This window comes from Tubulanus polymorphus, chromosome 8, assembly GCF_964204645.1.
Source record: "Tubulanus polymorphus chromosome 8, tnTubPoly1.2, whole genome shotgun sequence".
Lineage (NCBI taxonomy): Eukaryota > Metazoa > Nemertea > Palaeonemertea > Tubulaniformes > Tubulanidae > Tubulanus > Tubulanus polymorphus.
In genome coordinates this window covers 1,616,870-1,642,888 of record NC_134032.1, presented here as the reverse complement: position 1 = coordinate 1,642,888, position 26,019 = coordinate 1,616,870, and the positions used below count along the sequence as shown (strand labels likewise).

Here is a 26,019-nt window from a genome sequence, read left to right as displayed (position 1 = left end):
TATAATTCAATATTCACTCCCCCTGGTGGCAAGAACAAAAAAATAGGTAATCCAAGGCAACTGTTATGCAGGCTAAAAATTCTTAGGATATTGAGACCACTGACCGTGCAACCTTGTTACGGGAACTGGGCATGCGAGTTAATTTAATTCACGCAAAAAGCAACAGTGGGCACCGGCCGGGCGGCACCGCGACTGCTGGAAATAAGGGGAATGTAAACATTTACTGATTTTTCAATCCATTTTGGTATATCATATATTAATTGAGCATAAGTTCCACGTCGACACCATTCACGTTGCTTTTAAGCGGAACACAAAAACTACCAAACAAAAAATCGGCGTATGGACATCGGATATTGTTTCTACGGAGAAATGAATTAACAATGCGCTGAGCGAAATGAGATAAAATCATAGGCATCTTTTCCCTAAAATTAAGTAAAAATTTGATTATCTTAAAACGTCTTTAAAAGTATGGTAAGCCTAAGGGTAAAATAGAAATTACCTTATAAATATAAAACAACTTTTCAATAGAGTAAACCACACTCGACAACAACGGGCAGTTTGACGCGAAATCGAGATTTAACATCGCGTTTTATAAAGAGTACATGATTGTGTATAGCTGGTGGTCGGTTGCTCAAGAGTTGGTTGAAGTTGATAGCCAGGGCCCGGTTTTATCGACTGGTATCGACTTTAACCCGGTGGTTAACTCACGAGTTAGCCCACCCCTGTGAAGCTGGCTCCCGGTTCCCGGTTCCCGATTCGGCTCCCGGTTCAACAGCATTTTGAATCGGGAGCTGAACCAGTAGCCGGCTCCCGGTTCCCGGTTCAACAGCATTTTGAATCGGGAGCTGAACCAGTAGCCGGCTCCCGGTTCCCATTTCGGCTCCCGGTTCAAAAGCATTTTGAATCGGGAGCCGAATAAGGAACCGGGAACCGGGAGCCAGCTTCACAGGGGTAGTTAGCCCCTGGGTTAAAGTTAATACCCGTCTATAAAACCGGGCCTGACGGTTCAGCGAAATTCGCAAAAGTCGGTCGTCGTAGTCATAAAATCATCATGTCAACAATTTAAACCAAATGATGACTCACACTTAGTGAATTGAATTGCATTTAAGAAATTGAGACGTAAAATAGAGAAGATTTATCAGATGACAGCTTAAAACCCTTTCAGCGCCGACTCATTAATGCCACAAAGCGCTGGAGATAATTTGACCTAAGTGTACATCATGAATACAGTATCTACGCGATATCTAACTTTATCCAACTTTTGAACAACTGGCCATAAGTGGACAGTAATTAAAGTATGTAACCGATTGAAGACACGCGGATATGACAGTAGGAGAAACTCGGTTTTTGTCTCTAAGTCGAGGTAATATTTGCAGCCGCAGCAGTTTTCAAATCGTTCGTCTCAGTCGAGTAGAATTTCTCGAGGCGTTCGATCAGTTCTTGTTTCTCGGTTTGAGGTAGAAAAGTCGATCGGGCGGCGTTCAAATTCTACAATATAACAATTAAATGCGTTGAGAAAAAATTTGATTTCCATTAAAAATTTTGATAAAAGTTCTTTCGGAAAACTTAACTCTCAACTAAATTATTTACAACAGGTTCCCCTACCAAGCTCCCTGATCGTCAACTCTATGAAATATTTACAGTTCAAATGCTGCCAAGTTTCCACATTCTCAAACTCTATGAATAGGGTCGGTCTTGAGAACAAGCCTCGCTCATTGAGTTGCACAGAATAAGTTGGAGTTAACTCCGAGTCAAATCAGTTCAGTTTCGACGAGTAAGTCGGATCTGAACTCAACTCAGTATTGTGGAACTAAGCAGTGTTTTCAATAAGGAATTAACAAGCCAGGTCCCTTTGAAAAAACAGGAGGGTCCCATAATATGTCACAGTCCCGGAAATGAAAGCTGTTTTGAAAAAACAGGCGGGTCCTTTACAAACAACAGACGGGTCTGGGACCTGGGACCTGGCTCTTATTGAAAACACTGCTAAGGCCAGGTGATATGGAAAATCCAACATCAAGACCAATCTTAAGACTAAAGGCGAATTTATCACGTCAGTTTAAATTAGATTTTAAGTAAAATCGTTTTTATCCTGGCATAATCAAATTTGATTTGGTCTAATTTTTGAATTTAACACGGCATCAAATTCAAATCGATTTATCAAATAATCAAATCACCCCTGGAGGTGATTTGATACGATTTGAAGATGGTGGACTCACTAATTTTTTTTCGAAAAACTGAAAACTGAAAGAGAAATCTGAAACTCATTCGTAGGAAATAATATTTCAAAAAGTGGGACAGTATTTTCTTGTCAGCCGTTTCGAACAAGGCGTCAAATTCATCCCGTTGTGCAAATCTTATTTGATTAGATTACACGTGACTAGCAAATTATGATTAGGAAAATCAAATCTGATTTGACAAGATAAATTTGCCTTAACCCTTTCAGTGCGTCTACACCGCAGTGCGGTGTATAAATCGGTGATGGATTTCACTAGTACACCGCACTGCGGTGTGTTGGTGTAATTAGTAATTAGATTTAATCTCTCTTGAAAGATGGCAGCACCTGTCAAACATAGTAAAATACTAGTAACTAATGATACACCGCGCCGCGGTGTAGACGCACTATAGTGGTATTCCCGTTATTCAACACACTAGGGTGGAATTTTTCAAAATTTTCAAATTATCTTCAGCACTATAGGGTATTGATTAGTCAGCACTGAAAGGGTTAAGCTATTTTTCAGATTAACTCTAGTTTCAAGTAGATAAATTCGAGCAAATCTTACCGTTCTAATAATTTCATCGACGGTAAGACCCATATCGTTGATCACTACGCTATAGTCATCATCGATCTTCTTGCCGGTTATAATTGGATCGTCGGTGCTGATCGAGTAGTTCACGTTATCGCGAGCAAACCTACAACATAGCATTAACATCTTGCTGAAGATATCGAGGGGGTGCCAACCAAAACATTGCGGTCCATGAATCCTTTTAATATTACGATGGAACCTCGTTACAACGAACTTCAGGAGACCAGAAAATCTGTTCATTATAACTAATAGTTCTATATACAGCGGAACCTCGTTAGAACGAACTTCAGGAGACCAGAAAATCTGTTCGTTATAACCGATAGTTCTATATACAGCGGGATGATCTCTAGGGTGAGATCGAAAGGTCAAATGTCAAGCAGTGGAAAAATGGCGATATTGAAAGTCTGAAGTAGGATTCAGCCCGCAGTTTGATACCGATTAAAATATCTTCAAATGAACTGAATGAGCAGAATAGGCCTAAACAGATCCAAGTGTACTGAGCTCAGACCACTATTCCAAAATCTTCTATATCCTATAGTAAAAACAAGAAATTCGAGAGTTTAGTTCATATATAAGCGCGTAAATTCAGGGGAAATCCTGCTTATGGCTCATAGGCCAGCATCTTAGCTACGCATTGAAGTGGTTTTCGCCCCACATACCCAACCTAACTTTTGAAATAATCAAACCTTTAGAAAGGAGGGGTATCCCAGTACAGGTATGCCAGTATATCCGAGCCTAATATCTAAGGGAATCCCCCACCGTGTTTGGTACCCTTACTCCAAGCAAAAGTCCAGGTAATCCCTTATTTCATCATCGATCTGTCCCTCAGGATCAATGGATTTCATACATATAACCGAAATTCGTTACCTATCCCATTTGCAGAAATTATGGCAACATTTATGGGGGACCTCTTCCTCACTCTAGGTACTTTTTTTGGGGTCCGGCCCTACGCATCTTTGGAGCTACTAAGCTAATTGTGGTCCGATGCCTACTACTGTAAACCAATGCTTAGACGGAACGGTTGAAATCTTACCGTATAATCGGGTGTTTAGTGAGATCCTCGGTTACGGCGCCGGTCACTACACTGGAACACGGACACGTTTCTATGTGCACGTTCCGGTCTCGCACTAGTTGATAGATCGAATCGACGTCCACCGAGTGATAACCGTGACCAATCCTCTCGGCGTGCAGGACTTCTATAGCCTACAACGGAGATAATACAAACAGAAAATATTATCGCGGGTATGAAGAACTTACGAGTCCAGTAATGCCTAGCGCACATCGCACTAGCAACTTATCATATCCAGTTGCTAGTGCGTAAGTACCCCGCTCACATGGAAAATCTAGAAAAAACCAGCAATTGCATGGCTCGTGCCAACATCGGTCCAACATCGACAGCAATTAAGATTTGTTATCTAGAAAATAGGGCATCCCAGGTCAAGTGTCATTATGCTTTGTTTTAGTCAGTTGCGTCTTGTGTTGTGATTATGGAGCGCGTACATCAAGAAAATGGGGTGAGCGGGGGGTAGAAAATGGGCAACTGGCTGGAACTGGAAATAGGTCGTCGCTGGCCAGTTGTAAGCTAACGTATCGACACCGATTCTATCTATTGCATTCAAGGCTTTTTTGCAATTAATTGTCTCCAGTTCATATGTCCATGTACGCTAGGTTTAAAAATTCACCAATTGTCTCAGCACATTGTGTCTAAAAATATTTTTGACACCTCAAAAATTGCATCTAGCGGGGCTTCGAAAAATTTTATACTCCCCGCCTGACCAATAATACCGGACCGAGCAAGGTCCAACACAGGGGTCCAACGCGATAACTGGAGGTGGTACCTACGATACTGGGTTGAATCTTTGATTTCGGACTGCCAGCAGGAGCGGATTCGGGGGCATGTTGTGACCATGTCCACCAATAAAAAGGGCATATATTCAGAATTTGGCGCGGAAAGGCATATCACCAAATTTTTTGAAATTTTACTATCATTTTAGAGCTTTCTGAGCATCTCTGAGAGGCATTTAGTCAAGAAACGAAACATAGATTATGTATTTAGCAAAAATATCTATTGTGTATCTCGGGCGGTAACATTGGCAAATTTTGATACAGAGAGATGAAATAAAAAGGCACTTTAAAATTCCAACCTGGCGCTCGATCCCGCTTCATCGGTACTAGGCCTACTCCCCCTAGTGGAGCCCAGACTGTCGACACAATAAAATATACACAGAATAGGTAATTCCTCTTTTACAAAGGCCTAAATCTGGATATAAATAACAAATATCAATTTAATGACATACAACATCTAAATTCGTATTTAATGTCGGATATTAAACATGCGGCTATAATACGCATGTCACGGAGACGTTTAAATTACCTCTTTAACGACAGCTGCCGGTCCGTTTTCACCCGCATGCACCGTTCTGTGAATACCTAAATCTTTAGCTTTCTACAAGAATAAAAATAACTATCGGGTTTCAATTCGGAACGATCGGTTTAGATACATAAATAAATGGAAGCTATCTTGCGTGGTTCGGGTTCAGTGCAATTCAAATTTATGAGTTAACCATTTCAGTGCGCCTACATCGCAGTGCGGTGTATGAATCAGTGATGGATTTTGCTAGTACACCGCACTGCGGTGTATTGATGTAATCACTTTTTAGTTTTCATCTCTATTGAAAAATGGCACCACCAGTCAAACATAGTAAAATATTAGTACCTAACGATACACTGCGCCGCGGTGTAGACGCACTATAGTGGTATTCCCGTTATTCAACACACTAGGGTCGAATTTTTCATAATTTTCAAATTATCTTCAGCACTATAGGGTATTATTAATTAGTCAGCACTGAAAGGGTTAAAGCTATGAGTTTTCGACCTGAGTAGTTGAAAAAGTACTCATTTCATCAAATTTCTGGATCATGGGCCTCAATCTATCTAGCATGAAATGACTGTAAGGAATGACTAGTATTCTAAGATATCTTAGGGAAAGCCTTTGATTCAGTTTTGGAAGAGGTTCTGATGTCGTTTTGGAAATGCTTTTGATCGATGTAGTTTTGGTAAAGCTTCACATTCAGTACCGGTATTTGAAGATGTTTAGATGTAGTTTATGGAAAACGTTTTAATTTAGAATTTCTAAGACATTTTGATTTGATGTTATTCTAGAAAAGCTTTCATTGGTTTGAAGACGTTTTGTTTTGGGAAAATTTTTTTTTCTTTCAGTATTTGAAGACGTTTTGATGTAATTTTGCAAAAGGTTTGTTGAATTTTCTGAAAACTTTTTGATGAGAGTTTAAGAAGTGGCTTTTAATCCCGTTTTGGAAGATTGAACAGAATGTAGTTCTGGACGAAGTTTCTTTCTAACATACCTGAAAAGCGTTGATGTGTCGCTGATCGGTTTCGTGCTCGTGAGTCGGTTCATTACCCGCTAGATCAATACCGACAACTCCGCTATCTCTAAACTCGGCGCATAAATCGACGACATCTTCCGACCAGGCTAATCAACGAAATAATAATCAATCATTCGATTAATTAATTAAATGAATAAAAAGAATAATCTAAAGAATAATTAAATTCATTCAAAATTTGACCTAGAATGACAACGAATGAAAATTGTGTCACATGGAATACCCGAAAGATCAATCCCATCAGTTCATCAGGTTTAGTGTAATAGGGGTTCCTTTTGTGGCTGAGGGGATGCCATCGGTTTCGAATACCAGCCAAGGGAGGATGATCAACTGGTCGCTCAGAACCGAAACCCTAGTATTTTTGACATTAGATTCCTAACAGGCGCGGTCCCCCATGACTAGCCGGCCTACTTTTACTGAGTAACAGGAAATTTAGAAGCCCAATTCGTCCGAGAAAAAGTGAACATTATCGCTGATTGCAGCCAATCCACTATCCTTCACTATCGCAACCTATAGTAGACTACTCCTATTCGACACTATGGTTTTTTTCAAGCAAATCTTTCTCCTCGACACTACTTAGCTATTCAGTAACTTTCTAATTGGGTAAAAAATCCTGGCTGTACCGATTTGGGCGTAGTCAACTGTAGAACTACGAGCATTTCTAATACCCTATTTCTTAAAGGAGCTTTGGGCATTTTACTGAAATTCGAGCGCATTTTAAAGCATTTACAATTTAGGAGTCTTTAAGGACTCGAGGAGTCAGAACGATGAAACTGGTTCTTACCTGGAAACGGTCGGATACAACAGAGGATACTGCGTACGATGACGTTGAAATCCGCCGAGCCGCGCTGTAGACCTCTATTCACCGATTGGACGACTTCCCGCGCCGTCACGGAATTCTCCTTGATATCGTTGACCCTCATCGGACCGGTTAGAATCTGCGGCGAATAACGCACCTCCGAATACGCGATATTCTGCGCGGAGCAGTCCTCGCAGAATTCATACGAGATACGCTCAATAGCGTCGAGATCACCGCTGAAACAAGAAACATTCTCATCAATCACATAGCTGCAGGGAGGTAGGCCTACATTATTCTATAGCGTCGAGATCTACGCTGAAACAAGAAACATTCTCATCAATCACATAGCTGCAGGGAGGTAGGCCTACATTATTCTATAGCGTCCAGATCACCGCTGAAACAAGAAACATTCTCATCAATCACATAGCTGCAGGGAGGTAGGCCTACATTATTCTGTAGCGTCGAGATCTACGCTGAAACAAGAAACATTCTCATCAATCACATAGCTGCAGGGAGGTAGGCCTACATTATTCTATAGCGTCGAGATCACCGCTGAAACAAGAAACATTCTCATCAATCACATAGCTGCAGGGAGGTAGGCCGACATTATTCTATAGCCTCCAGATCTACTCTGAAACAAGAAACATTCTCATCAATCACATAGCTGCAGGGAGGTAGGCCTACATTATTCTGTAGCGTCGAGATCACTGCTGAAACAAGAAACATTCTCATCAATCACATAGCTGCAGGGAGGTAGGCCTACATTATTCTGTAGCGTCGAGATCACTGCTGAAACAAGAAACATTCTCATCAATCACATAGCTGCAGGGAGGTAGGCCTACATTATTCTATAGCGTCGAGATCTACGCTGAAACAAGAAACATTCTCATCAATCACATAGCTGCAGGGAGGTAGGCCTCCATTATTCTATAGCCTCCAGATCACCGCTGAAACAAGAAACATTCTCATATTAACCTATAATTTATAGGTTAATATGAGAATGTTTCTTGTTTTATTTATTATTATTTTCTATTATTATTATTTTTAAAAATTTATTTATAATAAATCAGTATCCTGTCTGTGGTTTAGTTTCACGATCGGATATTTTCACAAACCACATCATCATCCTTAATGTTGTCATCCCTAACACGTCGGTATAAGCCCATCCGATTATAAAAAGCTTACCACCAACGATTAGGTAACTAACTTATTTACATCAACCAATCATTTTACTGTTACTGCGGTATTCTGTATTTTGATACGGTCAGGAATCTTTGGGTGTGAAGATCTTTCCGATTATTCGGTCAGATAGATCTCATGCTGAAACTAGCTTAGACTTAGGAATGATAGCTTGTTTCTCATGGGTCATTTTGTAAATTGAAATGCATTTCTAGATCAATTCATGTCTACAGCTGCCAGGTTTCGGTTATTGTAAGCGCGATCATCATTTTAAAGAGAGGTTTATATGAACCCTCAGTCGGCTGGGTCAACTTTTAAGCCCATTAGAAATGAGAAACAAGGTATCGACTTTTCTTAGCCTTAACCCTTACAGATTGAGAATTCCTGGGGCAGATCTTGGGCGTCCGAATCGGGGTTTCCTATATGACAACATCCCCGACTCATTAGCCTACTGATGGAACTCTGCTGAGCTTTGCAGCCCTGGGTGAGAGCTGAGAAAGGCAGACGCAACAAAGGTTTTCATTAAAATGTGTGCGTTGAAACGTGACGCGAGATTTAGTGCGCACTAAACAGTTGTAAGTTATGATACGTAAGTTATGTCAGTAAATGTAAATAGTCGATGTAAGAATATAATACTGACAAAAATATCTATAGACTCGGATAGATACAACAGTACTGTATTACACATATGAAACAACTAATTATTAACTGAACTCACAAGGTCTACATATCTTCTGTAAGTTGCTTCTTCCCAGAGAAAGAAAGAAGGAGTTTCCTATAAACCGGTTAATCGCTTATACACGCCTGGGTGGGTGCCGAGGCATCCTCCACCTGATGGCATCGCTAGTCTCAGCCACCGCACAAAACCCTGCCACACTTGAAACGATGCACAGCTACATGGGCAGTTTAGATGACGTCATCATCAGCCAATCAGATATCTCATTTCGTTATCTCAATCTCGACTAAACAGATAAACGCTTGTCCTCGTAAATTGAATCTCTTTTGTATATTGAGCTGTAACATCGGACTAAAGCAGCCGACTTCGCTCAAGTCAGATCTTGAAACCCTGCCACACGAGCCTGAGCGTACATGCGCGGCTAAGATGATGTCATTACAGGTATCAACCGATCAGATATCACAGATTTTTAGCCCGGGATTTTCCATCTTCAATTTTACCCGCGAAATTTGATTAAAGATGAATTATACAACGGGCATTCTAAACGGTGCCGCAAACATGCACAAACTTCAGTAGACTTAGTCCAAATCGGATTTTTTGGGACCTTAAAATGTGTCCAACTTCTGAGATATCCGAGTCGGATGTCAGTGTCAAAAAGTATTCAGAAAAACACCCCAGTTGATCAGTTATCTGAGTTGATCGGATACCAATCTATTTCATAACACTAATTTCAGTATATACTTACTAAATGGCGGGAACAATGAGTCTGAACGATTTGAGGAAATTGTCGAGCGAATACGGTTTTTGCGCGATGCAAGCTTTGGCGAGTTCTTTGTCATCGGTGTACGGCAGTGGAATGTTCTTTTGTCTGAAAAACAAAACACAAAACTAAGTAGGCCGAGCATACAAATTTCTGAATAAAGCTGATTAATTCTGAAACCTGAAACCTCTTCAAATCTAGACGAAATATTTTTGGAAATTAACATATTTCCGAAAACTGATGAAGGCTAACTGCTTTCGATCAAACCCACATTTTAGGTTATCTATCAAGGGCCAGGTTTCATTGACTTGTTATCAAAGTTATCGCTAGGGATAAATCCATAAGCAGAGACCTGGCTTTATAGACTGGGTATCAGTCATATCTAGTAGGGATACAGGTAAATCTTTAAGCTGACTCTGGTGCCAAAGTTATCCCTAATGTCAAATCCTTAACCTGGACCTGGCTTTATAGACTGGGTATCAGTTCTATCTAGGGATAGGCTACTGGTAAATCTTTCTGGGTTAAAAAGTTAACCCTAGAAATCTTAGTTTCCAGAAAATCTTTAGAACCCAAAGTTTTAAGTTTTGGAATTGGACTTTTAAGCAGTTTAGGGCGGCAAAACATCAGCAATGAATTGGTTTTGATGTTGCGTTGATGGTTTTTTAAATTTCAAGTACAAGCACCATACCTGGATAATTCCCAGAGAGTGGACGGACGAATTGAACCATCGAGATGGACGTGAAGTTCAACCTGTCAGAAAAAAAAACAAAAACGGTTGTTAAAATTTGTTATACGTTACAGGTAACAGATAGTTAGTCTGATTAGTACCTAGCCGTTGTTCCTGAAACAGAGTTGTAGGGAACCGTAACAACGACTGGTATTCAGACTAACAGATAGTAGGTCCGTACACCGAAAATGGTAGGTCTGTGAACTATATTTTCCAAATGGCCAGAGGACATGGGGCCTGACAAAAAGTTTTTGACCCCAGTAACCTATAAATGGAATGAGTTGGAAAAGGTGCTAGTATGCTAGGTTTTGTTTCTGTCTGTCATATTTAGGCCCTTTTTTGTTGGCGGGGGGGGGGGGGGGGGGCTAGCAGCGTCCTAAGACAAGTTGAGCGTACCTTTGCTTTTATATCTTCCATTTCTGCTGTTGTGACCGACGAATGTATATTTCCTTCTCTATCCGAATAGAATAAATTCCTCACTTGTTGACAACGAAAATGTTTCAGAGGACGTCCCGGTTGTCGTTGGTGACGCGGAGGTAGTTTTGCAGATTGTGTTTCTCTCAACAAACTGCTGAACACTCTGACACTAGCGCTAACAGAGCGAGGAGTGTTAAATGCCTGCAGCTGCTTAGAACCTGTTATTACTGTACAACGCGATATAAACTTGATAAGCATTGGGATATTTTGGGAACCAGATCGAGTTACGGGTTACAGGATTAGTGTAAAGAAGGGATATCCCGTCGTTTCCCGGAATCCCCGTATTGGGATATCCCCACAAAATCAAAAAAAAAATCCTGGGGCGGGCTACTAAAGTAATAAAATCGGCTTGAATATCTGGTCTTGAAAGTGGTTTGGATTACTTTATTTATTCAGTTAAATGCGTTGCTTTCAATGTAAAAATGTACAGGTTTTGATAAAACGGAATCCCGTATTCGGACTGGGATACCCCATGGAATCCCCGGAATCACCGCAGAAACGTAGCACGGAGGTGGCAGCACCAGCGGGTAGAAGGAATCGGGATCAATTCAAGTAAAATTTGGTCGTCGTGTTTTGGGATCTAGTAAAAATTGAATATAATCCGTCGCAAATAATCATTTCTGGATAAATCTGCCGTCGGAGAAAGAATTCAAGATGCGTCTGCTGCGTTTATATTTGAATCTGTTGGACAAACATCCCTGGAAAACGCAGTCTTTCACAGTCGGTAAGGGTATTTTCAAGTCGTATACTTTTCCTAGGTGGGAATCGACCATACTTCTAGCCAAAATCGTTTTCCTAGGATGAATTAGAACACCCGTTATTACGTAAATGAAAAAAGCTCCAGTCAAACGACATAAACACGATTCTGGTTTGATGATTGTCACTGTCAGATACTCTGAGATGTGCCCTACCCTTGAATTCAGATATGATCATCGCGAAAATGTGAAATTACGGTACCTAATCATCTAGGTGGAAAGTTATTGAGGCATGTGGGCCTATACCAATACTGGATAACAATACCTGATTCTAAAACTAAACCACTGACAGGTTACCGACTACCTAAATGTGTTGGCATTATTTCTCATATTTCAGGTAGTTTAATGTGTGTTGGAGATGCGATCGCGCAATTCGGAGTTGAAAGGCGCCAAATGGCGGATTTCGATTTCAAGCGTAGCGGGCGATTTCTACTATTCGGGGCCTGTCTCGCGGTGAGTACGTGGGCCAGTCGCCTAAATCCCCTAGACCTAATTCGTGCCATGATCCAGATTATGCCAATTTTATGGTAGGCCCACCACAGCTATCTCATGATCCCGCATTGATCTCCATCCAAATAACGCCAATTTCATTGTCAGATTCGAATTTTAGATCGAAACCACAAATTGATCATAAATGTTGAACTGATTTCATGAATTTCATTAAAAGATTAAATCCGAAATACACGGTACCCATTTACTTCTAAGATGCATTAACAACCAGGACCCAGTTCCACGGTTGTGAGTTAGAGTTAACTCTGAACTCAGGATCCAGTTCTACAGTTGTGAGCTAGAGTTAACTCTGAACTCAGGATCCAGTTCTACAGTTGTGAGTTAGAGTTAACTCTGAACTCAGGATCCAGTTCTACAGTTGTGAGCTAGAGTAAACTCTGAACTCAGGATCCAGTTCCACGGTTGTGAGTTAGAGTTAACTCTGAACTCAGGATCCAGTTCCACGGTTGTGAGTTAGAGTTAACTCTGAACTCAGGATCCAGTTCTACAGTTGTGAGCTAGAGTAAACTCTGAACTCAGGATCCAGTTCCACGGTTGTGAGTTAGAGTTAACTCTGAACTCAGGATCCAGTTCCACGGTTGTGAGTTAGAGTTAACTCTGAACTCAGGATCCAGTTCCACAGTTGTGAGTTAGAGTTAACTCTGATTTAAAGTTAGTTCATTTTCAATGAGTTAACTCAGAGCAAAATCTTAACCCACAACTGTGGAACTGGATCCAGATCAATATCGTCAGTCAAAAAATGATAAATAATTATTCGAACGGATTTCAAAGAGCATACATCTTCATTTACCAGTTTCTAGAAATGAGGCGCCCTTGATGTTCATAGTCTAACTGAGAATTGTGAAAGACCAGACACCGGAAATTCCGTAGAAACCGGCGGCTCGTTTCGTAATCTCCAGCAGCGACTTTAACCTTGTTTGGTCGTATTTACCATCTTTTTCAGGGTCCCGTAATCCGAAAATGGTACGTTACTTTAGACAAACTATTCCCGGGCACGACGAAAGTGACCGCGTTTAAAAAGATGGCCGCCGACCAGGTGAGAACGACGACGGCGCTTCGAGATTTGAATCCTGTACACGTTAGACTCCGAAATTAATTTCGTTCGTTTTTTTCTATTTCGAGATATTTTTCGCGCCGACTTTCCTGTTCGGGTTTCTGACTATAATGAGCGCCGGGCAGGGGAAGAGCTCGCTGGAAATACAAGAAAAAATCAATCAGGTAAAATTGTGGTTCAACCCTGCAGAGAATCTGTTCCCGAAATCAGGTTCACAGATATTGGAAAATCAGTTCAGCTAAATTTTAGTCGATACTCAAAATGAATTGATTCTAATTCTGTAATGAAATCATTTTCGAATTTTTTTGCTTTGTAGGATTATTTCCAAATGCTGTTGAACAGTTATAAAGTATGGCCGGCTACTCAATTGCTGAACTTCTATTTCGTTCCTCTACAACACAGGTAAGGCCAAAAAAAATTGATACCTTGTTTCTCCGCTCTGCTGAGCTTAAATGTTGACCCGGCCGGCCGCCTATCTACCCTATACATTACTTTTTTTTAAAATCGTGATCAATTTCACCATAACAGACCCGGCCGCTATAGAAATGAACTGTTTATAAATTTTATCATATTTTACAAAAATGACCCGGCCGCTGCGGAGAAACAAGGTATCATTTTTGTTTAGCCTAAATGCGGCAATTTTATACTGTTGACAACATTGAACCAATGATACCAAGTTTCTTAAAGACAATGGACTTGTATAAGTTTGGACTGAATGATATATATTCATATCTATACATGACCGAATGATCCATACAAATTGCGGCCGAATGACAACTTACAAATTCTTAGTTGGCTGGATCCTTCAATCGAGGAATTTTCATACAAATATCACGAAGATTACAAATTTTCAATACCGATCGTAACAAATTTCTTACGCGTTTGTTTTCAAGGATATTCGTGGTGCAAATGGTGGCGCTAGGTTGGAACGCGTATTTAGCGTGGGCGTCGGAGAAACAGGTTACCAAAATCGACGAGATCGCCGACGAACAAATAATCAACGATAGCTGTTCGACTTGCGCTAGTTGATAAAAAAGAGCGATGGAGTTATTTTCCGGAGTGCGTGTGCGTGTGTGATATTCTGGGGCCGGTTGCTCGAAAGTTGGTTTAAGGTAACCGGCCGTTTAATACCAAACTAATAATGAAATTTCAATTGTCACTATATCAATCATCCATTGGTTAACTCTAACCAACTTTTGAGCAACTACAGCCCCTGATAAATACTATAGTAACAATGAAATTTCAATTGTCACCATATCAACTATCCACTGGTTAACTCTAACCAACTTTTGAGCAACTGCAGCCCCTGATAAATACTATAGTAACAATGAACTTTTAATCATCACCACGTCAACTATCCACTGGTTAACTCTAACCAACTTTTGAGCAACTACAGCCCCTGATAAATACTAAAGTAACAATGAAGTTTTAATTGTCACCACGTCAATTATCCACTGGTTAACTCTAACCAACTTTTGAGCAACCGGCCCCTGATCTTTTTTCTGTGCATGAATTCGTATTTAATTACGAAAAATCAACGTTCAAAGTTTACCTCGTAATACTGTTTACACTCTGCTTGTGTTCATTTTAAATAATCGCATCGAATTATTTTGTGAATAAAAATAAAAAGATTCACTGGTAGCGATTTTGAATTTTCGTTCGTTGTCGTAGACACTGATGGTATGTACCCGGTTGATGCGGGTAAAAATCTACAGCCAGCACCCTGTGTACAGGGTGGATTTAGGGAGTGGTTTCCGGGGGTCCAGACCCGTGCCTTTCCTTTTCGTCAAGACATCGTTAAAACCTGTAAATTTGACATTCATCCTATCGGAAATTGCAACCTTTTGGAATTTCTTCAAAAATATCTAAAACTGAGGATGGAACCACGCGGATCAACCCGAATAGAGGCCTTTGACTTCTAAAACTAAATGTCGCTAAAGACAAATAGACAGACAGATAGACGGACAGACACACGGATAGACAGACAGACAGATGGACAAATAGACAGACAGATGGACACACAGATAGACGAATGGACACACAGATGGACACACAGATAGACGGATGGACACAGATAGACAGACGAACAGACAGACAGATGGACACACAGAGTGAGACAGACAGACAGACAGACAGTACAAAAATAAGGGTCTTGTATCGGAAGCCCGAGAAACAAAATCAGTTCCTCCAACAATATTTGTAATTTTGTAATAAAATAGAACCTCTGGCTTAAAAAAGCCAGAATTGCATGGTTAATGTGGGAATGAGCTTTGCACTTTCGGCCCTCGCTGGTGACTGTATTCCACTGGTCATACCAGTCCTAAATATTACTTCTGACCGCCATCAATCACCAGACTTCACCCGGTAAATGGTGATTAATCTAATGAAAGGTGTCATTTCTACAGAATTTACCAGAGCAAGTCGGTGCTCAACGTAGATTTATCAGATTCCAAATAAAAAAAGAATTAATGAAAAGAAACAACACAAAAATTCTGCTGCGAAGAACTGATATTAATTTTCCACTTAAAAACTTGCAAATAATGAAAATGACAAAAAATGTCTAAAATATACACAAAATCAATATTAAGTTGACAAATATTGTCATTTATCACGAGTCGGAGGTTTCATAGCAGGTGTGAATCCGCAGCTCGGAGCCACCCACACGCCTCTGAATTTTGACACTTCACACGTCCGGGGAAAGGGGTGTGGCTCTAGGCTGTTGATTGACAGCTGAGCCTCCTCAATAGAACTGAGCCTAGCAGAAACCAATTACGTAACAAATTCAATTACAAGTCATGGACGGAATCTAGTGACGAAAAAATCAGGTTTTCTCAACAAAAACTACGAACATGGTCCGCGCGACCTTGAATTTCATCTTTTAACCGAAACTAGGGGGACGGATTTCGTACACAAACTAACGTCACCACCAGGGGGCGTCGTTTTTAAAGTCGTTAATTCCGCTCGGCGCTATCTGGCCGCTTTCAGCAGCGACGTTCTCGCGGCGACCAGCAATTTAAACGCTTCCTCGCTGCCCGGCGCTACGTTTTTGTCGGGATGCAGCAAGACGGCGAGTTTCCGGTACGACTTGTTCACCTCTTCCCTGAAAACAGATCGATGTGAATCATAATGATTATGAATTTTTTTTTTGAACACCCTCAACCCGCTAAGCGCCACGCAGGGCATTGAAAGCGGGTTCGATGTTTCTTTCTCCCGATGGGGGAGAGACCGGAGAAGAACCTTCGACCAAGAAACTCTGTCGCCACCCCAGGGTTTGAACCCGTAAACCCTAGATTGACGAGACCAGCGGCTTAAACGACTCGGCCACTGCGCCTCTCTCAAATATGATAATAAAAAGCTATTCTATAGCGCAAAGATCCTATCGAACAGGTCTTATGCGCTCAACAGGACCGAATGACAGGTCATGGCTCCCTCTAGTCAGTAACCTGACTGTGGTTTAGTTTCACGATCGGATATTTTCACAAACCACTGAGTTGGTGTTGAAAGAAACCACTGAGTTGGTATAAGCCCATCCGATTATAAAAAGCTTACCACCAACAATTAGGTAACTACTAACTAGGCTCCCTCCTATGTGCTATATACTGGTCCGAATTATTATTTAACATTTTTAGCTATTTTCATCGTAATAAATACTTTAAATACTAGACGTGACTTACTTGCTCGCTCCGGGGAACAGGCCCAAACGTTCGTAGTTGTCCTTACTGTTTTTAAGGCGTTGTATCGCGTCGACTTGTTCTTTAGTATAACCGAGTTGAGTGTTGACCGGGATTCGTTTACCGCCGTTATCTATAGCCTTAACGACACCTTCGAATAACACCTGCAATAAAACAGCGAATCATTTATCTCTCTGGATCGTCTACGCAACACCTTCGTTCAATTGATATATTCAAATATCATTAACCCTTTCAGTGCGTCTACACCGCAGTGCGGCGTACGAATCAGTGATGGATTTTGCTAGTACACCGCACTGCAGTGTATTGATTCAATTAGTAATTACTTATTATCTCTGTTGAAAGATGGCAGCACCTGTCAAACATAGTAAAATACTAGTAACTAACGATACACCGCGCCGCGGTGTAGACGCACTATAGTGGTATTCCCATTATTCAACACACTAGGGTGAAATTTTTCAGAATTTTCAAATTATCTTCAGCACTATAGGGTATTAATATGCCAGCACTGAAAGGGTTAAATATCATCAAAAAAATCTGATTAGAGGGCAGCAGTGTCAATCACTACAACGCCTGTGATTTATACTTCATGTGCATATTAACCATCCAGAATTCAATCTATCAGGCTAGTGAAATTTAAACATTCCATCAGAGGGCAAGATTATAAAAGTTGGCCTAATTAGGTCCAGAAAAGCCCCTGTTTGTAGCCCTCGCATGGCCAAATCAGCCTTTTTCAAATTTTCAGGTCCGCCCCAAAGAATCCGAGAACGCCATTGACTTATTTTGACAATCCTCTACTCTGGGCAGGTAGATTTTTAGAATACCTATTTCGATTGACATACTTTCCCTCGGCAGGGATTGGAACTCGATGGCATTGCTACACTCTGCCACGGCACGAACCCCTGCCATACTAGACCGGGTGCGCAGGTACATGTGTAGCTTAGATGATGTCATTAATAGCCAATCAGAAATCCCGTTTTATTCTAGCCCAGGTTTTCCCATTTATAGTTATTCCGTGAATTTTACCTCAGCGATTTTACAACAGGCAATCTGCACATGTACCTGCGCACCCTGTCTAATGTCTATTTCAACCTGACTTGAGAGCATACAGGGTGGCCTAGCTCAGTCAGTTTTGGTGGTACATACCTGATAAAAGTCTTATTAGGACCAGAATGCATTGGCAGTCGACCTAAATCCTCATTTTTTAATCCATTTGAAACTGTATTGAAGGATATCCAAAAAATCTGCATTGAGAGGAGAAAAGAGACTCCCTGATTTGACAGGTTAACAATATGTCTCTATGCCTACCAACTGAAGTTTGGTACGTAGGCATGGAAACATATTGTTAAACTTTCAAATCATGGAGTCACTTCTCTTCATTTAACCCCTTTCCGTGAAGACTTTTTGGATATCCTTCAATACAGTTTCAAATGGATTAAAAAATGATGTTTTAGGTCGACTGCCAGTCCTTTCTGGTCCTAATAAGACTTCTATCAGGTATGTACTACCAAAAATGAGCGAGCTAGGCCACCCGTAATGCTCTCAAGTCAGGTTGAAATAGACACTAGTGTGGTGGCAGGGGTTTGTGCCGTGGCTGAGTGTAGCGAAGCCATCAGAGGTTCGAATCCTCCCCCGCCGAGGGAGGACGATCCAATCGATCAAAGTTAACATTTTCGAACCTTACTTGAAACATTTCCTGAACGCCGTCGCCGTTCTGCGCCGACGTCTCGTAATAATGAAACCCGCGACTCTCCGCCCAATAACGCGCTTCCGTCTCGTCGACGGCGCGTTTCGTTTTCAAATCGATCTTATTCGCGCAGACGACGAACACGATGTTGTCGACGTCGCCCGGGTTACCGATATCGTTTTTCAGTTCGTTCATCCACGTTTCGAGGCATTCGAAACTCCGTCGATCGGTGACGTCGAACACGAGCAGCGCCCCCTGCGTGTCTTTGTAGAATTCGTTGCGAACCTGAAAATCGCGACGAGAGACGATTGACAACGGAACTCAAACCAGTAGGGGCGCAGGGACGGTATCGGGACAATTGCCCCCCCCCCCCGGACAATTGCCCTCAAATTAAATCTGTTAAATCTTAGTAACGCAGGTATTAACTTCTAACTAATTATTTAATTGTTTAATCTTGAAGTAACGCAGATATTAACTTCTAACTAGTTATTTAATTGTTTAATCTTAAAGTAACGCAGATATTAACTTCTAACTAATTATTTAATTGTTTAATCTTAAAGTAACGCAGATATTAACCTCTAACTGATTATTTAATTGTTTAATCTTGAAGTAACGCAGATATTAACTTCTAACTAATTATTTAATTGTTTAATCTTAAAGTAACGCAGATATTAACTTCTAACTAATTATTTAATTGTTTAATCTTAAAGTAATGCAGATATTAACTTCTAACTAGTTATTTAATTGTTTAATCTTAAAGTAACGCAGATATTAACTTCTAACTAATTATTTAATTGTTTAATCTTGAAGTAACGCAGATATTAACTTCTAACTAATTATTTAATTGTTTAATCTTAAAGTAACGCAGATATTAACTTCTAACTAATTATTTAATTGTTTAATCTTAAAGTAATGCAGATATTAACTTCTAACTAATTATTTAATTGTTTAATCTTGAATTAACGCAGATATTAACTTCTAACTAATTATTTAATTGTTTAATCTTAAAGTAACGCAGATATTAACTTCTAACTAATTATTTAATTGTTTAATCTTAAAGTAATGCAGATATTAACTTCTAACTAATTGTTTAATTGTTTAATCTTAAAGTAATGCAGATATTAACTTCTAACTAATTATTTGATTGTTTAATCTTAAAGTAACGCAGATATTAACTTCTAACTAATTATTTAATTGTTTAATCTTAAAGTAACGCAGATATTAACTTCTAACTAATTATTTAATTGTTTAATCTTAAAGTAACGCAGATATTTACTTCTAACTAATTATTTAATTGTTTAATCTTAAAGTAACGCAGATATTAACTTCTAACTAATTATTTAATTACTCTAGGACTGATTTAAAGTTTTCGATTGGCTAAAGTAACACTGAAACTAATTCCAATAAATTAGCCAAGTTAACTAATGCACTAATAAGTGGACTAATTAAGTTTCCTTTAATTTGGTAAGTGAATTATAATTACTCAAGGATTGATTTTAAAGTTTTTGATGTGCACACGACATCAGTAATTCTATATCTTATGAATCTATATTCAATAATATACAAATGAATTTGTAAGTAAAGTATTTAGGTGGTGTTAATCCAAAACAAAAAGGATTATATTCGGGGGGCAATTGTCCTAGGGGGGCAATTGTCCTAGAATCGTGCAGGGACACCACGCCCACCCGCTTGGTGAAATGCGGTAGACAATCTGAAAATTTCAATAGTCAACGCCCCCTGGTGAACATATGAACAAACCAATGAGCTTGAAACTCACCGCAATCATAGAATGTCACGAGCTACAACTTTGCAATTGATTGTGGACACAAAATATGCTCGTTATCGATGAATACCGTGTTATTTCGCAATTCAACGCCCCCTGGTGAACAGAACATATATTGAAACCAACCTTGAAAACTGACCACATCATAGAGCATGTCACGAGCTACAATTGAGGAAGCAAAAAGCTATCCAACGCCCCCTGGTGAACATATAGGCTATAGCAACCAATGACCTCAATGAAACTGACCAAATCATAGAACATGTCATGAGCTACAATTCTGTCATTGATTGCGGTTGTAAATATGACTGGGAAAAGCTTTTGATTTCACCTATCGACGGACAAAAAGTGAGTCTACGCTTGCAATCCCAAGTGGGCGAAAAACCCCGCGACCTCTTTTAAATTACCTCATAAAATATCGGATGGCCAGCCATATCAAATATATTCACTTTCACCTCTTTCTCCTTAACATTTACTCTAAAAAATTCAAGAACAAAATCATCGAAGAAATATCAAGTTCTCTAAGTTCTCTAACTGAATTCAGGGAATGACTTATGGACAGGGGGGGGGGACAATGGGAAGGACTCAAATCTATGAGCCATTTCCAAAAAATCTCTTGAAATCTGTGTGGGTAGAAGCTGTATTAAAAGCCCCCCTCGGCCCCCGCCCTTCGGCCCCCGACCCCTCGGTAACTTACTTAGTGACACCGTAATCGATACCAATCGTAGCGAGATATTTATGGACGAATCTTTTCTCGCAATAACGCTTTATTATACAACTCTGAAAAAAACAAGATCAAAAGAACAAATTCATTTATCTAGGATAGGCCTAAAACTATTGTTGTTAACTTCTTTAGAGATGGACTTTGAGGTGTTAGAAATATGGGTGCTGACTAAACCACAGTCCAGTTACTGACTAAACCAGTAGCAATGACTACCCGGTAAACCAAAGTCCAGTTACTGACTAAACCACAGTCCAGTTACTGACTAAACCAGAGTCTTGCTACTGACTAAACCACAGTCCAGTTACTGACTAAACCAGAGTCTTGCTACTGACTAAACCACAGTCCAGATACTGACTAAACCACAGTCCAGTTACTGACTAAACCACAGTCCAGATACTGACTAAACGACGGTCCGGTTACTGACTAAACCGCAGTCCAGTTACTGACTAAACCAGAGTCTTGCTACTGACTAAACCAGTCCAGTTACTGACTAAACCAGAGTCTTGCTACTGACTAAACCACAGTCCAGTTACTGACTAAACCACAGTCCGGTTACTGACTAAACCACAGTAGCAATGACTAAACCACAGTCCGGTTACTGACTAAACCACAGTAGCAATGACTAAACCACAGTCCGGTTACTGACTAAACCACAGTCCAGTTACTGACTAAACCAGAGTCTTGCTACTGACTAAATCACAGTCCAGTTACTGACTAAACCAGAGTCTTGCTACTGACTAAACCAAAGTCCAGTTACTGACTAAACCACAGTCCAGTTACTGACTAAACCAGAGTCTTGCTACTGACTAAACCACAGTCCAGTTACTGACTAAACCAGAGTCTTGCTACTGACTAAACCACAGTCCAGTTACTGACTAAACCACAGTCCGGTTACTGACTAAACCACAGTAGCAATGACTAAACCACAGTCCGGTTACTGACTAAACCACAGTCCAGTTACTGACTAAACCACAGTCCGGTTACTGACTAAACCAGAGTCTTGCTACTGACTACACAGACTTGCTACTGACTAAACCACGGTCCAGTTACTGACTAAACCATAGTCCGGTTACTGACTAAACCAGTAGCAATGACTAAACCACAGTCCGGTTACTGACTAAACCACAGTCCAGTTACTGACTAAACCACAGTCCGGTTACTGACTAAACCAGAGTCTTGCTACTGACTAAACCGCAGACTTGCTACTGACTAAACCACGGTCCAGTTACTGACTAAACCATAGTCCGGTTACTGACTAAACCAGTAGCAATGACTAAACCACAGTCCGGTTACTGACTAAACCACAGTCCAGTAACTGACTAAACCACAGTCCAGTTACTGACTAAACCAGTAGCAATGACTAAACCACAGTCCGGTTACTGACTAAACCAGAGTCTTGCTACTGACTAAACCGCAGACTTGCTACTGACTAAACCACGGTCCAGTTACTGACTAAACCACAGTCCGGTTACTGACTAAACCACAGTAGCAATGACTAAACCACAGTCCGGTTACTGACTAAACCACAGTCCAGTTACTGACTAAACCACAGTCCGGTTACTGACTAAACCAGAGTCTTGCTACTGACTAAACCGCAGACTTGCTACTGACTAAACCACGGTCCAGTTACTGACTAAACCATAGTCCGGTTACTGACTAAACCAGTAGCAATGACTAAACCACAGTCCGGTTACTGACTAAACCACAGTCCAGTAACTGACTAAACCACAGTCCAGTTACTGACTAAACCAGTAGCAATGACTAAACCACAGTCCGGTTACTGACTAAACCAGAGTCTTGCTACTGACTAAACCGCAGACTTGCTACTGACTAAACCACGGTCCAGTTACTGACTAAACCATAGTCCGGTTAGTGACTAAACCAGTAGCAATGACTAAACCACAGTCCGGTTACTGACTAAACCACAGTCCAGTAACTGACTAAACCACAGTCCAGTTACTGACTAAACCAGTAGCAATGACTAAACCACAGTCCGGTTACTGACTAAACCAGAGTCTTGCTACTGACTAAACCGCAGACTTGCTACTGACTAAACCACGGTCCAGTTACTGACTAAACCATAGTCCGGTTACTGACTAAACCAGTAGCAATGACTAAACCACAGTCCGGTTACTGACTAAACCACAGTCCGGTTACTGACTAAACCAGAGTCTTGCTACTGACTAAACCGCAGACTTGCTACTGACTAAACCACGGTCCAGTTACTGACTAAACCATAGTCCGGTTACTGACTAAACCAGTACCAATGACTAAACCACAGTCCGGTTACTGACTAAACCACAGTCCGGTTACTGACTAAACCACAGTCCAGTTACTGACTAAACCACAGTCCAGTTACTGACTAAACCAGAGTCTTGCTACTGACTAAACCACAGTCCAGTTACTGACTAAACCACAGTCCGGTTACTGACTAAACCAGTAGCAATGACTAAACCATAGTCCGGTTACTGACTAAACCAGTAGCAATGACTAAACCACAGTCCGGTTACTGACTAAACCACAGTCCGGTTACTGACTAAACCAGAGTCTTGCTACTGACTAAACCGCAGACTTGCTACTGACTAAACCACGGTCCAGTTACTGACTAAACCATAGTCCGGTTACTGACTAAACCAGTACCAATGACTAAACCACAGTCCGGTTACTGACTAAACCACAGTCCGGTTACTGACTAAACCACAGTCCAGTTACTGACTAAACCACAGTCCAGTTACTGACTAAACCAGAGTCTTGCTACTGACTAAACCACAGTCCAGTTACTGACTAAACCACAGTCCGGTTACTGACTAAACCAGTAGCAATGACTAAACCATAGTCCGGTTACTGACTAAACCAGTAGCAATGACTAAACCACAGTCCGGTTACTGACTAAACCACAGTCCGGTTACTGACTAAACCACAGTCCAGTTACTGACTAAACCACAGTCCAGTTACTGACTAAACCAGAGTCTTGCTACTGACTAAACCACAGTCCAGTTACTGACTACCTGACTACATTAATGAACTACACACACCTTCCCAGACTCAGTATTTCCCATGCTGATTATCTTAATTCTCACAGATCTCTTCATTTTGTTGTTGTTCTCCATCGTCTTCAGAAAAATGGATTCCGTCAAGACAAACGACGTTGATTGGAGCAAAATGATGCAAAATCCCTCAAGTCAAATCCGAGGACCAAGTGGCTGAAAAGAATTTCAATTCACATTTATTCAGTGTTACTGTTAGGTTAGGTACATATCCAATAGGGGGCACTGCAGTGTTTAGTCGCTCCCACCGACAGGGGCCTACTAATAGTTACCTAGCCGTTGGTGCTAAGCTTTTATAGTCGGGTGGGACAGGTTCGAGACTAAGTCACAGTCCAGTCCCTGTTAGGGAACCGGTAACAACAACTGGTATTCAAACGACTAATGTCTATTTCAACCTGGCTTGAGATCATTCCGGGTGGCCTAGCTCGCTCATTTTTGGTAGTACATACCTGATAAAGGTCTTAATAGGACCATAAAGGACAGGCAGTCGACCTAAATCATCATTTTCTAATCCATTTGAAACTGTATTGAAGGATATCCAAAAAGTCTTCACTGAAAGGGGTTAAATGAAGAGAAGTGACTCCATGATTTGAAAGTTTAACAATATGTTTCCATGCCTACGTACTAAACTTCAGTTGGTCGGCATGGAGACATATTGTTAAACTTTCAAATCATGGAGTCACTTCTCTTCATTTAACCCCTTTCAGTGAAGACTTTTTGGATATTCTTCAATACAGTTTCAAATGGATTAAAAAATGATGTTTTAGGTCTGTTGCCAATGCATTCTATTCCTAATAAGACTTCTATCAGGTATGTACTACCAAAAATTAGTGAGCTAGGCCACCAGGAATGCTCTTAAGTCAGGTTGAAATAGACATTAAGAGTCTGGCGCACAGCACCGGCTCATATATCAGAGTAGTAGATCAATGTAAATAAGGTTTTATATGACACTAGATTAGGCCTAACAGACAATCTACAACTCTGTTACAAGTTACTACTTGTAGTGAGTGTGGTGGTCCCAGTTTCACAAAATAGTTTAAGCCTAAAACGGTTAAGTTTGAATTGTCGTCCCCATTGAAAACATGAAGTAACCAATAGCAATTACACCAAAAATTTGAGTTAAATTATTTTGAGACACTGGACCCAGCAGAGCTGGTGGACGTAGGCACAGGGACTTGTTACAATTAATAGTGAATGAATAAAACCAATATCAATGACCAGGTCCACTATCCCTGTATACAGTTGCAGGGATACTGGTACCCCCATCATTGGTCTCATCCATTATCAATCGTTACAAGTCCCTGTGGACGTAGGCAGGGCCCTGTTGGCTACAGTACAATTCTTACTTTTTAACTCGTTTTTCACATTTTGAAACTCACTTTTTCTTCCTAGTATTTCTAGATTTTAGCCATTATTGTTCTCTGGTTTCAAATTATTCATAAGCGGCGAATCTTTCCGATAAAACCAGCTCAAATGTTTGTTTACTTCATTTATTTTGTTTACGGCCGATTCGTAAAGAGCTCCATCTGACGGATTGACACTACAACGAGGACAGAGGAGTATACCGTCCCTATTTCACGGATATCGGACTTGTAGTCGTATGAAGCCGGAGAAATTGTAAGATGAAATGGGTGTTAAATAGCTGATTAGCCACGTTCAAACATGGAGAAAATAGATGAAATTATAAAGAGCCACTGTGTACAGATTTAAACATTTTAAAACCAAGAATTTACTTATTCAAAATTCGATAGTTACACGGTGATTCGAACTCTCGCTAGACGAAGAACGTTTATCTCAGGAGAGGAGAGAATCCCACAACGATAGTAAAAAGTCCGAAAATGAAACTTCGAGATAGTAGTTTATTTCAACGTTTCATTATTTCGTTATTCATGAAGATGACTATTAGGATATAGTCGAAACGTTGAAATAAACTACTATCTCGAAGTT

General features: G+C 40.5%; 3 protein-coding genes across 3 annotated transcripts; 1 reads left to right on the top strand and 2 right to left on the bottom strand.

Annotated features, from left to right (window-relative positions):
• Positions 1 to 967: 967 nt before the first annotated feature.
• Positions 968 to 11,062, bottom strand: LOC141909782 (adenosine deaminase-like). Its single transcript, XM_074800393.1, has 9 exons — positions 10,746 to 11,062; positions 10,311 to 10,372; positions 9,608 to 9,730; positions 6,993 to 7,243; positions 6,170 to 6,297; positions 5,179 to 5,250; positions 3,838 to 4,007; positions 2,781 to 2,910; positions 968 to 1,488 (listed from the first exon to the last, which is right to left on the bottom strand). The coding sequence occupies exons 1-9, from the start codon at positions 11,022 to 11,024 to the stop codon at positions 1,354 to 1,356; spliced, it is 1,350 nt and encodes a 449-aa protein (XP_074656494.1). The 5' UTR covers positions 11,025 to 11,062; the 3' UTR covers positions 968 to 1,353.
• A 302-nt stretch (positions 11,063 to 11,364) lies between these two features.
• LOC141909817 (mitochondrial inner membrane protein Mpv17-like) lies at positions 11,365 to 14,739 on the top strand. Its single transcript, XM_074800456.1, has 6 exons — positions 11,365 to 11,550; positions 11,919 to 12,034; positions 13,035 to 13,127; positions 13,214 to 13,309; positions 13,462 to 13,547; positions 14,039 to 14,739. The coding sequence occupies exons 1-6, from the start codon at positions 11,481 to 11,483 to the stop codon at positions 14,172 to 14,174; spliced, it is 597 nt and encodes a 198-aa protein (XP_074656557.1). The 5' UTR covers positions 11,365 to 11,480; the 3' UTR covers positions 14,175 to 14,739.
• A 904-nt stretch (positions 14,740 to 15,643) lies between these two features.
• LOC141909742 (dnaJ homolog subfamily C member 27-like) lies at positions 15,644 to 25,592 on the bottom strand. The gene is made up of 7 exons (XM_074800340.1): positions 25,452 to 25,592; positions 24,061 to 24,228; positions 20,999 to 21,081; positions 20,709 to 20,778; positions 18,519 to 18,806; positions 16,820 to 16,980; positions 15,644 to 16,245 (listed from the first exon to the last, which is right to left on the bottom strand). The coding sequence occupies exons 2-7, from the start codon at positions 24,133 to 24,135 to the stop codon at positions 16,113 to 16,115; spliced, it is 810 nt and encodes a 269-aa protein (XP_074656441.1). The 5' UTR covers positions 24,136 to 24,228; positions 25,452 to 25,592; the 3' UTR covers positions 15,644 to 16,112.
• Positions 25,593 to 26,019: the final 427 nt, after the last annotated feature.

Coding starts and splice junctions, on each gene's coding strand:
- LOC141909782 (XM_074800393.1), bottom strand. CDS start 11,024: ATGCTTATCAAGTTTATATCGCGTTGTACAGTAATAACAGGTTCTAAG. Junction 4,008..5,178: donor CGGCAGCTGTCGTTAAAGAG/GTAATTTAAACG, acceptor TCTCCGTTGTAG/GCTATAGAAGTCCTGCACGC. Junction 2,911..3,837: donor ACTAAACACCCGATTATACG/GTAAGATTTCAA, acceptor GCTATGTTGTAG/GTTTGCTCGCGATAACGTGA.
- LOC141909817 (XM_074800456.1), top strand. CDS start 11,481: ATGCGTCTGCTGCGTTTATATTTGAATCTGTTGGACAAACATCCCTGG. Junction 12,035..13,034: donor TATTCGGGGCCTGTCTCGCG/GTGAGTACGTGG, acceptor CATCTTTTTCAG/GGTCCCGTAATCCGAAAATG. Junction 13,128..13,213: donor AAAAGATGGCCGCCGACCAG/GTGAGAACGACG, acceptor TTCTATTTCGAG/ATATTTTTCGCGCCGACTTT.
- LOC141909742 (XM_074800340.1), bottom strand. CDS start 24,135: ATGGAGAACAACAACAAAATGAAGAGATCTGTGAGAATTAAGATAATC. Junction 21,082..24,060: donor GAAATACTGAGTCTGGGAAG/GTGTGTGTAGTT, acceptor TGTTTTTTTCAG/AGTTGTATAATAAAGCGTTA. Junction 16,246..16,819: donor CTGTTCCCCGGAGCGAGCAA/GTAAGTCACGTC, acceptor ATCTGTTTTCAG/GGAAGAGGTGAACAAGTCGT.